The 15,279-nt window shown below is 36.1% G+C and overlaps 1 protein-coding gene across 7 annotated transcripts in view; it reads left to right on the top strand.

Annotated features, from left to right (window-relative positions):
- LOC143381653 (cytochrome P450 2C19-like) overlaps positions 1 to 15,279 on the top strand; it is a 162,103-nt gene that overhangs the window by 111,207 nt on the left and 35,617 nt on the right. For 3 of the 7 annotated variants that reach the window (XM_076835364.1, XM_076835359.1, XM_076835360.1), the window contains exons 1-3: positions 8,897 to 9,064; positions 10,303 to 10,465; positions 10,638 to 10,787. In XM_076835364.1, the coding sequence (XP_076691479.1) occupies positions 8,897 to 9,064; positions 10,303 to 10,465; positions 10,638 to 10,787 (481 nt within the window). The other 4 variants (XM_076835361.1, XM_076835366.1, XM_076835362.1 and 1 more) reach the window with 4 other exon arrangements.

Genomic DNA, 15,279 nt, shown 5'->3' with positions numbered 1-15,279 from the left:
GGGGAGCAGAGAACACAACCCTATGAAATCAGTAATATATAGAGAACAGGTCCAGTAAAAAGTGATTTCCTGCCGCAGTCTGGCTGGGCACAAATCACGAGCCACTCAAGAGGAACAAACTTTATTTCTGAGCTCCACCAGCACACTCCACACACACTCCCCAGGAACTCTCCCGAATGCCACGCACTCCTCCAGGAACCACCAACCGGAAAAACCCTCCTCCGGCCTTCCCCAACCAATGCAAACTCTTCAGGAATCCCCGCAAGAGCTCAACTGGAACTCAACAGGAACTCTGTGAGAACTCAAAAGTCATCATCTTAAAGGCTCGCTGGCATCACCTCTCAACCACTACTTCTGGCAAAAATGCCATGCGTCATCCCGACTCAGCTGTGGCCCTCAACAATTTCCAAAGGGTCCCAGGTCTGAAGTCACCAGCTGGAGAATGACATTTGTATGCCTTGCAGTTCCCACAGCCTTACTCCAACACAGAACTTGGTGATTCAATCTCCTCTGCCTAGAAACATTCAGGAACCCACCACAGCTTTGGCCTCTACCTCTAGCCACCCACCCCTTCCTCCTGTGCACAGCATAGGAAACCCAAGATAGAATTATACCACGTGCATCTCACATTTTACCCTAACCTGTTTTGTGAGAGGGACTTGCCAAATACAAGTGTTTGCCCTGTTCCCAAGTACAGAGCCTAAAATTCTGCAAAGAAGTTATGAATCTGGCACTACCTGCTTTCTACCCTGCATTGTTTGGCAAGAATACCTGCTGAAGCCTCTGAATTTGCCCCAATTGGGGGCACTTAGCCTAACAGGCTCTGAGAAGTAACATATGTGGCCCACATTCTGCCCAAACTGGTTCATCAAGAAATTCCTTGTGCTGCTCACATGTCCCCAACTTATTAGAGTTAGGAACTTCAACTAGCTATAGTCATTATCCCCCATACCTAGCAGCTTCCAACTTGGGAAGAATCAGGAAATAGAAAACTCCAGGTCAACTTTGTGTCTCCCAGTGCAAATTGATAAGAACCAGAGAGAGGATAAATCAACATAGCTCCCATCATTGGCCCTTGCTTTCATTTGTAAACACCTTGACTAGAAGGAATTTGTTTCTTTTTTCTTTTATTTAATATTTTAATAAAAATTTATAAGAAAATATTTGTTTGGGGCTGGGGCTACAGTTCAGTGGAAGAGTGCTTGCCTAGTATGTGTGAGGCACTGGGTTTGATTCTAAGTACTACATACAAATAAATAAAACAAAGATCCATCAAAAACTAAAACAAATTTTTTTTAAAAATTTTTCTTTTAAAAATTTGTTTTATCATCTCTCAAAGTGATGCTCCTACTAGGCTGGGCAAAGAATATGTACTGAGTGGGAGTATTAGTATTTGCACAGTCACATAGTCTGGGGTACCTAAGGAAAAGCTCACTAAATAGCCCTTTGCAAAAAAAAGTAGAAGAGATAATCATTCCAGCAGGTAAGTAGACATACAGAGTATGAAAAATCAAAGGAACAAATCACCCCAAAGAGGCCATACAAACTTGAAAAACTGATCCCATTGACATCAGAAGAGGAAATTAATAAAAAATTGGGGGAATTTGTAGTTAAAATATTCAATGAGCTAAAAGAAAATGAAAGCAATGAACTAAGAGAGAAAGTACAGAAATTAAAGATTATTTCAATAAAGAGATTCTAAAAAATAACTACACAGAAATCCAAAAAATGAAAGATTTAACAAATCAAATTAAAAATCTAATTGAAAGCACCTCCAATAAATTATGTAACATAGAAAAGAGACTTTCAAGCCTTGGAAATAAAGTATATAATCTTGAAAATAGAGTTGACAATAAATAACAGATGTCAAGACACCACAGCCAGAATATTCAAGAAATCTGGGATAACATTTAGATCAAATCTAAAACTCAGTGCAACAGGAGGCACCAAAATGTGAACTAAAGGAATACACAATCTTTTCAATGAAATAGTAACACAAAAATTTCCAAATCTAGAAGTGAGATACAAATTCAAATACAAGAGGCATTTAGAGCACCAAGTAGATAAAGTCAAAAAAGTTTCTCTCCAAGACACATTACTATTAAAATGTCTAATACATACAATAAGAATAGAATTTTAAAAGTCACAAGAGAAAAACCTCAGGTCACATTTAGAAATAATCCAATTAGAATTTCTAATGATTTCTAGTCTAGACCCTAAAAGCCAGGAGTTCTTAAAGCAATATTGCTTTAAGAAATACACCTAAGTGAAATACCCTGAAGATAGCAAGTGCCAACCAAGATTGCTATATCCAGAAAAACTATCTTCATAAGTTTAAATTAAATAAAAACTTTCCATGATAAGCAGAAACTAAAATAACTCACTACTAACACTACAAAATAATTCACAATCAGCTCTACAAAACATACTCTATGAAATATTTCATGTAGAAGAAATGAAAAATAAATATCAGAGCCAGGGTATGAATACATCTCATTAGAAGAGTAGTCAATTAAAGGAGAATAAATGTGAATTAACCACTGGAAATAACTTGAACTGCCAGGAAATCACAATTAAGTAATCAAGAGCATGAAGGAGAGACTACAGAATGAGAGAAAACCTCTCCCAGTTGCTTCTCTGACCAAGGATTAATATCCAAAATACATGAAGAACTTAAAAGTCTCAATGCCAAACGAAAATTCAGTCAATAAATGGACAAAGAACTAAACAGACACTTCTCAAAAGAAGAAATATAAATGGCCAACAAATACATTTTTAAAATGTTCAATACCCCCAGCAATCAAGGAAATGCAATTCAAACTGCACTGAGATTTCGTCTTACTCATTAGAATGGCAATCAAGAAGAGTACAAATGATAAATATTGCAAGGGTTTATAGAAAAAGGCACATTTATACATTGTTGGTGGGACTACAAATTAGTGCAACCACTTTGGAAACCAGTATGGAGCTTCCTTAAAGCCACCATATGACCCAGCTTTTCCATTCTTCAGTATTTATCCAAATGAGCTAAAAATAAGCATACTATAGTGATACAGGCTCATCAACATTTAGAGCAGTGCAATTTGCAAAAGCCAAGTTCTGGAACCATCCCAGGTGCCTATTAAGAGATGAAACAATAACTAAAATGTGGTATATATATGTTACCGCTGTTTACCGGTGATGAGTCCTTGTTTCCCTGAATGCTGAAGTATAACGCCAGAGAAGCACACCGAGGCAAGTGTAGAGTGGACAGTGGAAGGCTTCATTAAAGAACAGCAGAAAAGACTTCTCCCCGAAGAAGAGGGGGACCAGAAATGCGGAATCCGTGGAAGAGTGAGGTCTTCCCTTTTTTATAGCTAAGGTCTTCTTTTAGTCCTCCCACATGTCCTTTGATTCCCTTTACCGTGCAGTGATAGAATGCAGGTGGGAAGGCCAAAAGGTGGGAGATAGGTGGACTGGAGGAGTAATCTGGGCAGGAAGGGCCTGGGGTCGTTTTTGATTAGCACCTCCCTGCTTGCTGGGAGCTACTTCATTAACAGTTCCTTAGTATGCGTTCCAGGCCTTGGGGACATTATCATTTCAATTTCCCCAAGTGCTGCTCTGCTTTCCTGAACTCCATCTGGATAATGGTCTCCATTTTCTTTATCTTACTCCATGTTAGACCCGATTTACCTAACTACACTAACTACCTAGCTTTAAGTCTGGCTTCACATACACAATGGTATATATACACAGCCATAAAGAAAAATGAAATCATGACATTTGCTGGTAAATGGATGGAACTTAAGACCATTATGCTAAGTGAAATACACCTGACTCAGTCAAAGGTAGAATGTTTTCTATCATTTATGTAAGCTAGAGTAAAATTAGGGGGAAGAGAGGGAGAAATTACACAGTAAATTTCACATTTTACATACAATAAATTTATAAAATGAATTATAAAATAAATTTATAAAATGCAGTAAATAGAAGGAAGATCATTAGAGTAGATGAAAGGGAAACAGTGGAGTAAGGAAAGAAAGGAAAGAGGATGTACTGGGGACTGAAATGGAACAAATTATATTCCGTGCAGGTGTAATTATGTCAAAATAAACCCTAATGTTATATATAAATATAATGTACTAATAAAATGTTTAAAAAACAGAGTAACTCAGATGGTACAAAACTGGTGGAATAACACACAAATAGATTACTATAACAGAAAAGACAGCTGAAAATACTTTATAATTAATAGAGTTAAAAAAGCAAATCCATTTTAATTAAGAAAGAATAGTGTTTTCAACAAATTTTCCTGAAACAACTAGACACTTATTTGCAAAACGATGAATCTACAGGTAGATATTATAACCATGAAAAACAATAACTCAAATTAGGTCACAGATTTAAATATAAAACACAAAATTATGAATTCTGAAAAGACAATATAGAGATCCTTTGAATGTACTAGCAATGCCCTTTAAATACTGTAACAAAAACAATATCCAGGAAAGGAGGAACTGATTAATAGGCTTTGTCTAAGATGAAAAACTTCTACTTTGCAGAAGATACTACCAAAGAAATAAGAAGAAAATCTATAGACTGGTGAAATACTTGCCAATGACATCTGAAAAAGGACTCTTAAGCCAGTCCAAGTAAAACATTGTGCAAAACATTTAAAGAGTTCTTGCTAAAGAACACGAAGATGTCAAATAAGCTTACTGAAAATTGCACAACATTATATATAAACAAACACTTGTAAACTAAAACAAAACTGATGAAAGTTAATGTTTGCAAGAAAGTGGTACAATGGGGCCCATTAATCATTGCTGGTGGCAAAGCAAAATAGTGTTAATCTTTTGGAAGACATTTTACCAGGTTTTTTGTTTTGTTTTTGTGTTTTGGTGGTACTGGGGATTGAACTCAAGGGGCACTCAACCACAGAGCCACATCCCAAGCACTATTTTGTATTTTATTTAGAGACAGGGTCTCACTGAGTTGCTTAGTGCCTTGCCCTTGCTGAGTCTAGCTTTGAACTAGCAATCCTCCTGTCCCAGCCTCCCTAGCTACTGGGATTACAGGCATGCGCCAACGTGCCCAGCCTTTTTTTTTTTTAATATTAACATATCATGTGCTCCAGCAATCGTGCTCCTTGGTATTTATCCAAAAAAAAAAAAAAAAAAAAAAAAACCAGATCCATGCAAAAACTGCACACAGGTATGGTTTTTATTCATTCTGGCCGCAAACTGAATGGAACCAAGAAGTCCTTCAACAGGTTAATGCATAAACAAACTTAGATACATATATGCAAGGCAATCCTATTTGGTGTTAAAGTGAAGTGAAACATCAAGACATGAAAAAATATGCATATTTTTTATATTTATTTATATTTTTATACATATTACTAAGTGAAAATAAGTGAAATAATCCATTCCAATTCTATAAATACTGAAAAATGTACAATTTTGGTAATGTTAAAAATGTTACCAATGGTTTATGGAGAAGGGAGGGATGAATAGGCAGGACACAAAGGATTTGGGATTCTTTGGGTACTGAAACCAATCTGCATTATTGTACAATAATAGATACATGCCATTATACCTTAGATAAAAGCTGTAGAATATACAGTACATAGAGTGCACCTTATGTAATCTATGATCTATCAATGTTGGTTTAATCGTATCCAATGAACCACACTCCTGAGGGCGGCTGATTGTGAGAGATGTGAGTTGATGTGCAAAGAATGCTTGTGGAAACTGCAGAATATCCAGTTAGTTTTACTGTGAAACTAAAAGTAATAAATTTTATTAATAAAAAAGTTCTAATCTACAACTCAAGCAAAGATGAGGTTTTCATACCCTATGAATCTTAAGGGTTTACTGCTGATACCCTCCTAAGTATTAAGACAGGGTAATAGAAATCCCTTTGTGATTTCTATGCCGAGGGAAATGAGAAGTCAGGAGCAGGAAAACCAGGATTGAGAGAAAGTCTTACCTTGCTGAATCAGTGGTACTTTATCCCATTGCAACACGAATTGCTCATTCCTTAAAATAAAAGGAAATTTTAAACAAAATGACTGCAGAGATCCCTTCTATTCTTAAACTATCTATGATTTTTTTTATGCTTTTAAAGGAAGGATTATCAGGAGCCTCAATTGGGAAACAGAAAGGATGAGCTAAGCAGGGATACACATATTTCAAGGAATAAAGGGATTGCTTTAGAAAGACCAACTGAGTTTACTTTATACAAAATAAGTTAATGTGATTCTTTAGGGTTCAGGGCTCTGTGGGTCAGGCAGCAAATTGACTTTTTATTTTTCCCTCGATAAAGTATTCACCATGACTGGGGATCACTAAAGTTATTTTAATTTTTTATCTGGGAATTATAATTAAACATCATAGTGGAATTCATTTTTATGTATTTGTACATGCACACAATATAATTCGGTTAATCTCTTTCCTCAGTACCTCCCTTTCCACTCCATTCCTACCATCTCCAACACACCCCTTAAAAAAGCCAATCACTGAAATTATAAAGGTTATACAACCAAACTTTTCTGACCTCTGAATCAATCAATATTTTCAGTAATTATTAATAAAATTCATGTTTATCTTCAAAGTCCACTTTTTAGTCTGAATTACAAAATATTGAACTTTGGATACAAACAGAAAGTGTTTGAGACCCACATAGAAGTCAATGCCTCTTTTCTTTTTAATATACATTCTTTAAATTTTTGATTAACACATGAATTGTACATATGTGCCTTGCTATCACAATGTTCTATTTCTATGCACACATATGACATGCTTTCATCAAATTTATATTCTCTTTAAATATGTCCCCAGGCCTTTTCCAGCCTCAACTAACCACTATTTAACATTTATTCTACAAATTGACTTTCTTTAGCTTCCTCATATAAGAGAACATATATTTATTTTTTCTGTGCCCTTGTAATTTCAGATAACATAATATTCCAGCTCCATTCATTTTGCTGCAAAGACATTATTTCATTCTCCTTTTTTGGCTGGATAATAGTTCACTATGTATATACACCACATTTTTTTAATCATTCAACTGATTATGAGCACCTAAATTGATTCATTGTCTTAGCTATTGTGAATAGCACCGAAATAAACATGGGCTTGCAGCAAAGATATCTCTTCAGCATTCTGTTTCCATTTTCTTGGGGTATTTATTCAGAACTTCGATGATTGAGTCTTATGATAAATTCAGTTCTCATGTTCTATTTCTATGCACACATATGAAGGAACCTTCATTTCATTCTGCACAATGATTTTATAATTTTATAATTCTTCCACCAATAGCATATAAGAAGTGTCTTCTCGAAGGGAAGGGTACAAGATACAGGTGCCATGAATTCCGGCAACAGCTTTTCCACCTTCAATCTCTGTTACTTTGGCCAAGGCACTGTATCTCCAAGACCCAGCTTCCTCAGCTCTACAGTGAGAATAATTTTCCTTAGACAAGGAGTTTGAGAGATGTGAAAATTCTTTGTGAACTGTCAGTTCCCCTACAAACATGATTAAGAAAAGATTACATAACAGTCTTTCTTAAGAACAGCTCAGAAGTAACCATACTAACCAATTTAGATAAAATGTGATTGCAAAGCATTTTACAAAACATGCCTTTGAGTAAGCATCAATCTCAGTGATCTGGTAACACACATCATTCCAGAAATCGTGGAAGACTTCTTATGACTCAAAGCTGCCTCCCCTTCAGGTCTGCAAGTGGTGCTGGTTGGCGCTTTGGGTTTAATTCCTTTCTCACTTTCATCATCTATTACCCCCACAAGTGTAGTTCTGTCTATAATTTCCCTTCACTGCAGTGCATCATTTCATTTTTTATTTCTGACAATGACAAATGCAAAACAACTGCAACAGCTTGTCTGGAGGTCACAGGGAAGTGGGAAGCCATGGTTCTTCGTGCTCCCCACTCAGTTTCCTGAGGTTGGCTCTTGCCACATTTCTGCTGAGCAGGTTTCATCTCTGCAGTGATGAGCAGAGGAAAAGGTAACCTTTAATTTCCTCTCTTGAGCACCTCTGGTCCTACTCACCTGAAGTCAAATTAGGAGCTTCTATTTGATGGGAAGCCTGTGCTTTATGAACAGAGTCAGTGTGATGAACTTTCACAGTAACTAACATTTTACGGGGTTTGCTTTGTTTTTCTAAATTACTCTTCCTGAGCTGCGGTGAAGCCATAGTATATGTACCATGTGATCATCCAAGCCACTCATTCAGATCCCAGCTCACAATGTCTCTAATTTTCCACTTGGAAACTTAAACAATAATAATGTCTATCTTTCTAATTATTTAATGTTGAAGACTGTGCAACGTTAGATAATAATTTGATGTTTGGTGATTTAAAATATATAAATCATGTTAGGTATTTGGTGCTTTGTGGAGAAATGATTCTGTAAGTAGCATATTAAATACTTGAAATCCTTCTATTACTGAGATAAAGTTTCCCAGTGTTTAATAGCAAAATCTTCACACAATTCAAATAATATTCCAAACTAACCCAAGTCATAAATTCCCAACTGGTTATTACTCTAAGAATCCAAAATTAATTTTATTTTCATGCATCAAAACTTAATTTTAAATTTTCTCAGTGATGAATGCATATTGAAAGCAAGTGGGCTATTTTTTTTAATTGTTGCTAACGGGTCACCAACCTAGTACATTTAAAGCACTATCACCTGCATGGGGACTGGGAAAAAAGAGAACATCACTAGAGAATATTTTATTTTCATCCCAGTCATTGAGAGAAAGATTACTTAGAAGGATTAAAGTCCACCTAGGTGAACAACCCCTCATAGGTCAAAGAGTTACAAGTTGAATTATTAGAAAGCATTATTGAATTATCAGAGTTCACAGTTGTCTCAGTAAGAAGGAAGACTTCAATGGATCCCATTGTGGTCCTGGTGCTCCTTCTCTCCTGTCTGCTTCTCTTTTCACTCTGGAGACCCACATCCGAGAGAAGGAAGCTCCCTCCTGGTCCCACTCCTCTACCAATTATTGGGAATGTCCTGCAGATAGATTTTAAGGATGTGAACAAATCCTTAGCAGAGGTAAGTATGTTTTATGCTCCTTCAGTGGCTTGCAAAAGGCAGTAAATCATCGCCCACTTAACCATAAAATATATTTTTGGATACACAGTATTTTACTAGATAACTTTAAAGCAAAATACTAGATGCAACACAAGCCCTGATGTACTTATTGCTTTTTCCAGTTTGTCATTGTCAGATATTGTCCAACAAAGTAATGACTTTTGTAACTACAGAAACGTTTAGATCCTTGTCCAGTCAAATCAAGATCACAAACTGGAAAAAGTAGTGAATGCTTCTTCCCTTTTTTGTTATACAGCCATTTGGAGTGATTTTTGCCTGAAGGTCAATGCTAAGAGAGTGCTTATGAGTAGAGAGTTCATTAAATGAATCATGGACCATATTAGCCCTGTGTTTAATTCAGGATTATCATAAATATAGAACTTCTCTGAAGAATCTACTTTGGGGCAAAGTCAAGGAAATAACTGTGGGTCTGGAATACCATAAAGAATAAAAGAAACGAGCAATGAGTTAGGGCCCAATTGATGATATCAGCATCTTTTGGGTTTCTACACAAATCATTTGTCTGGGGTCAAGAATGTAGGAGAGTAGAAGAAATGGCTCTTCCAGTAGCTGCTGCATGTCCTGGTGCTACCTATGTAGTCTCACTCTCTGAATTTGTGGTAGGAGTAGAGTCTAAATGGAGCTTGGAAGTAGGATCATATAGATTTATTTAAAACTGTAGATTTCTGGTGCTCACCACGGGACTACTGAGTCAGAATATTGTTGAGAAGAGTTTTGCAGGTGATCCTGATGCAGTCTGTTTGTTGGGTATTAAATTCATGTTGTGTATTCAGATAAAATAAATTGCTCAAATATCAGGTGTTGAATAGGCAGAGGTTCTAATTTATGTCTCTTTTATATTAACTTTGAGGCACTAGAAATTTGGAATTCTCTTTTCCAAAGAATTACATTTCTTTGTAAAATAGGGCAAATATGCCTGCTGAAAATGTTGACGTGAGAATTAATTATAGTATGTGTACAAATTGTGTGGCCATTGAATGGCATATCATAAACCACCTCTAAGTGACAGTTATTATAATCACTATCACCTTTGTATGGGAAATTTTAAAATATTTGCACCTATGTGTCATAGAACAAACATATTAATTACAATAGTAACAACCGTAAGAATCAGACATGATATGTGCATAAATCATTATTTCTTTTGCTAATATTTTCATATCCTTTCTCACTTTCAGTTCTCAAAAGTCTATGGGCCTGTGTTCACTCTGTATTTGGGCATGAAGCCCATTGTGGTGTTGCATGGATATGAAGCTGTGAAGGAAGCCCTGGTTGATAACGGGGAGGAATTTGCTGGAAGAGACTCTATCCCAATTTTTGAAAGATGTAATAAAGGCCTTGGTAAGTGTGTGAATGCAAATAGTTGTGCACATATGTGTGTTGGGCAGTAGTCATGGGGATGAGGATGTTTTGAACAGACCAGAATAGCTCCTCAGGCAGAGTTTATCCGTTCACATGTGACTTTCCTCTGCCTGGACGAAATCTCTTTCCCATCTGTTTCTCCTCCTTATAGGAATAGCTTTCAGCAATGGAAAAACATGGAAAGAAATAAGGCACTTCTCCCTCACGAGCCTGAGGTATTTGGGCATGGGGAAGAGGAGCATCGAGGACAGAATTCAAGAGGAAGCCCGCTGCCTTGTGGAAGAGTTGAAAAAAAACAATGGTGGGTGCTTCTTTATGTCATCAACCTTAACAGATTACTGTTTGGATTGACCTCCTTGCAAGTGTTTCAGGCTGAATGAGATCTTATATTATGATCCCTAGTTGTGACCCCATGGGGAGAAGAGATGATTTCAACCAGAGAGGTAGAGTATTTTTTTTTACCAATGTATGTGTATACATATGACTGACATGCATTGTCAGTAGTGAAAAAAAAATTTTTACCTATGTACGATGCATATATGCACACATACTAATCCACAAGACTACTCAAATTCTTTCTACCTCCTTGGCTAAAACAACATTTTTTCTAAAAGCTTATATCCCTGTAATGTTTAAAAGACACTGTCATTCAAGTAGCTACCTTATCAAGTTAACTATTGTTGAGATGCCCTGCTTTTATTTCAGAATGCTTTTAATTCAAGTCTCCTTTATTTAGAGTCTGTCGATGTAAATTTGTGAACTCCCACAAGTAAAGCATGTTAGCCATTTGATCATGCCAATTTCACTGCAGAGATTCCTCCAGAAAAGGAAACTTTTCTGATAATTTAATTTGATTGCATTATGTGTCAGACGGTTTGGCCTGCTGGGAGCCATCAGCCAAGTAGGTATGACAATTTCCTTGCCAGCGTACCCCCATGTTTCTTTAGTGGAAGGACTCATGGAAATAGGACATTTTGCAGGACATTGCATGTAAGGTGACCTTGCTCAAGGACCAGGGCGGATCCGTGTTTAGGGTGTTCCCCCTTTAGAATAGGGCGGTTTAGCATAATAGGAGATTAGGGTGTTCCCCCTTTAGAATAGGGCGTATCCTGCTGCTGAGTTCCTCTTGAGTTCTTAGGGTCAGACAGTATATTTGGGAGACAGAAGCCCAGGAGTGGTGGATTTGGGCAGAGAGTGGATTTTGGGCAGAGAACGTGGATTTCCCCAGAACATGTTTGTAGACGGCCAGTGTGAGTTCGGGAATAAAGAATTGCTGTTTGAATCTACAAGCTGTGTGGAGACTCGTGATTTGTGCCCAGCCAGAGACTGCGGCATTGGCCTATGTGATGAGAAGGTTTTCAAATTTATTTTACATACGATTCTTTTGAGAATTCTATATAGGATGATGTCTAATCATTCACAAAACTCATCTTTGTCCAACTAAATCAAATCTGAAGTTCTGTTAGAGACAATAGACAGATAGTTCCTAAGCATTTTTTAAACTTTAAATCCAAAAAAATTATTTATTCATCAATTTCACACTTTTAAAAAATGTTTTAGTTGTAGTTAGACACAATATACCTTTATTTTATTTATTTATTTTTATGTGTTGCTGAGGATCTAACCCAGCGCCTCGCATGTACTAGATGAGCGCTCTACTGCTGAGCCACAACCTCAGCCCCAATTTCACATTTTTGTATTGGATGCTTTAAATTCTTTAATACAAAAATTACAGTTATACACCATACAGTTAAGTTCATTTTTACAAAGTCGCACATACGTTCCATTTCAGTCCTCATTCACACCCGCTTTCCCTTCACTTCTCCAAACCCTACTCTCATTTTACTCTACAGATCTTTCTCTTGCTTGTTTATTTATTTTGATTTGTGCTTTATACACACACATGATGATGGAATTCCCTGTGTTATATTTACATATGAACAGAGTATCATTTTGTTAAATTTATTCTGCATTTAACACTTCCTTATTTTATATGTTAGGCATTTTGATTATGATGTGTCTTGGAGAACATCTTTTGTAATCTGGTCTATTTGAGGTACTGTTTGCATTCTGAATGTGGATGTCTATGTTCTTTCTGATGGGGAAGTTTGGGGTTATAATATTTAAATTGTTCTTAATGCCTTTAGACTGTATCCTCATGTTCTCTGCTAGTCCAATGACTCTCAGGTTTGTTCTCTTGATATTGTCCAAGAGTTCTTATGTATTCTGATCATATTTTATCATTTTTGCGCATTTGTTTCATACTATATACTCATATTCATGTACCCTGTCTGCAAGGCCTTAAATTCTGTCTTTAAGAGCTGAAGGTCTAATTTCTACAAAAATCAAATCTGTTGATGATGGTTTCAGGTGAATTTTTAATTCTATTCATTGTGTCTTTCATTTCCAGGAGTATTGATTGGTTTCTTTTCAATAACTCTTTTATAAAATGATCTTTCATCTCTAAATTTCTCTATTAATTCCTCATATATTCTTTTAGCTCATTGAATATTTTTTATTATTTATTTATTTTAATTAGATATAAATGACAGCAGAATGTATTTTGATTCATTGTACACAATTGCAGCACTTTTCATTTCTCTGTACATGATGTGGCCTCATACCATATGTGCAGTCATACATGTACCTAGGATAATGTCCATCACATTCCACCATTTTTCCTGCCCCCAAATCCCTCCTCCCCCTTGCACAAGTTTCTCCATTTTTTCCATGTCTCCCATCCCCATTATGGATAAGCATTCACTTATCAGAGAAAATATTTGGCCTTTGATTTTTTGGAATTGGCTTACTTACCTGCAAATGCCATAATTTTGTTCTCTTTTAATGCTGAGTAATATTCCATTGTGTATATATACCTCAGTTTCTTTATCCACTCATCTATTTAAGGGCATCGAGGTAGCTTTCACAGCTTAGCTATTGTGAATTGAGCTGCTATAAACATTGATGTGGCTGTGTCCCTGTAATATGCTATTTTTAAGTTCTTTGTGTATAGACTGAGGAGTGGGATAGCTGGGTCAAATGGTGGTTCCATTCCAAGTTTTCCAAGGAATCTCCATACTGTTTCCAGAGTGGTTGTACAAATTTGCAGTGCCACCAGCAATGTATTTTCCCCCACATCCTAGCCAACACTTATTATTGTTTGTATTCTTGATAGCTGCCATTCTGATTGGAGTGAGATGAAATCTTAGAGTAGTTTTGATTTGCATTTCTCTAATTACTGGAGATGTTGAACATTTTTTCATATATTTGTTGCCCATGTATTGATTCAGTTGTTTGGTTTTTTTGGTGTTAAGTTTTTTGAGTTCTTTATATATCCTGGAGATTAGTGCTCTATTTGATGGGCGTGTGGCAAAAATTTACTCCCAAAATGTAGGCTCTCTCCTCACCTCATTGATTGTTTCTTTTGCTGAGAAGAAGCTTTTTAGTTTGAATCCATCCCATTTATTGATTCTTGATTTTATTTCCTGTGCTTTATGAGTCTTGTTAAGGAAGTCGGGACTTAATCTGAAATGGTGAAGATTCAGGCCTACATTTTCTTCTGTTAGGGCCAGGGTCTCTGGTCTAATTCCTAAGTCCTTGATCCTCTTTGAGTTGAGTTATGTACATGGTGAAAGATAGGGGGTTTGTTTCATTTTGCTGCATGTGGATTTCCAGTTCTCCCAGCAGCATTTATTGAAGAGGCTATTTTTCTCCAATGTATATTTTTGGCTCCTTTTTTCTAGTGTGAGGTAACTGTATTTATGTGGGTTTGTCTCTGTGTCATTGATCTCCATGTCTATTTTGGTGTCAATACCTTGCCATTTTTATTACTATACCTTTGTAGTACAGATTAAGGTCTAGTATTGTGATGCCTCCTGGTTCACTCTTCTTGCTAAAAATTACTTTGGCTATTCTGGGTCTCTTATTTTTTCAAATGACTTTCATGATTGCTTTTTCTATTTCTATGAGGAATGTTGTTGGGATTTTAATTGGAATTGCATTGAATCTGTATAGCACTTTGGGTAGTTGGCCATTTTAACAATATTAATTTTGCCTATCCAAGAGCAAGGAAGATATTTTCATTTTCTAAGGTCTTCTTCAATTTCTTTCTTTAGTGTTCTGTAGTTTTCATTGTAGAGGCCTTTCATCTTTTTTGTTAAATTGATTGCCAAGGGTTTTTTTGTTTTGTTTTGTGGCTATTGTAAATGGGGTAGTTTTCCTAATTTCCCTCTCAGAGGATTCATCACTGATATATAGAAATGCATTTGTTTTATAGGTATTAATTTTATATCCTGCTACTTTGCTGAATACCTTTATTAATTCTAAAAGTTTTCTGGTGGAATTTTTTGTACTCTCTAAGTATAGAATCATATGCATCAACAAATAATGATAGTTTGAGTTCTTCTTTTCCTGTTATTGTACCTAGGATAATGTCCATCACATTCCACCACTTTTAAATTTTAATTTAATTTAAATTTTTTTCATCTATCTAATTGCTCTGACTAGAGTTTCAAGGACTACATTGAATAGAAGTGGTGCAAGAGGTCTTCCTGTCTTGTTCCAGTTTTTAGAGGAATACTTCTAATTTTTCTTCATTCAGAATGTTTTTTGCCTTGGGTTCAGCATTGATAGCTTTTACAATGTTGAAGAATGTTCCTACTGTCCCTAGTTTTTCTAGTGTTTTGAACAGGAAAGGGTGCTGTATTTGGCCAAATGCTTTCTCTGCATCAATTGATATAATCATGACTCTTATCTTTAAGTCTATTGATGTAATGAATTATATTTATTAATTT

Source organism: Callospermophilus lateralis, chromosome 15 (genome assembly GCF_048772815.1).
Source record: "Callospermophilus lateralis isolate mCalLat2 chromosome 15, mCalLat2.hap1, whole genome shotgun sequence".
Lineage (NCBI taxonomy): Eukaryota > Metazoa > Chordata > Mammalia > Rodentia > Sciuridae > Callospermophilus > Callospermophilus lateralis.
Note: the sequence above shows the minus strand (reverse complement) of the source record. Positions and strands in the feature narration are given on the sequence as shown.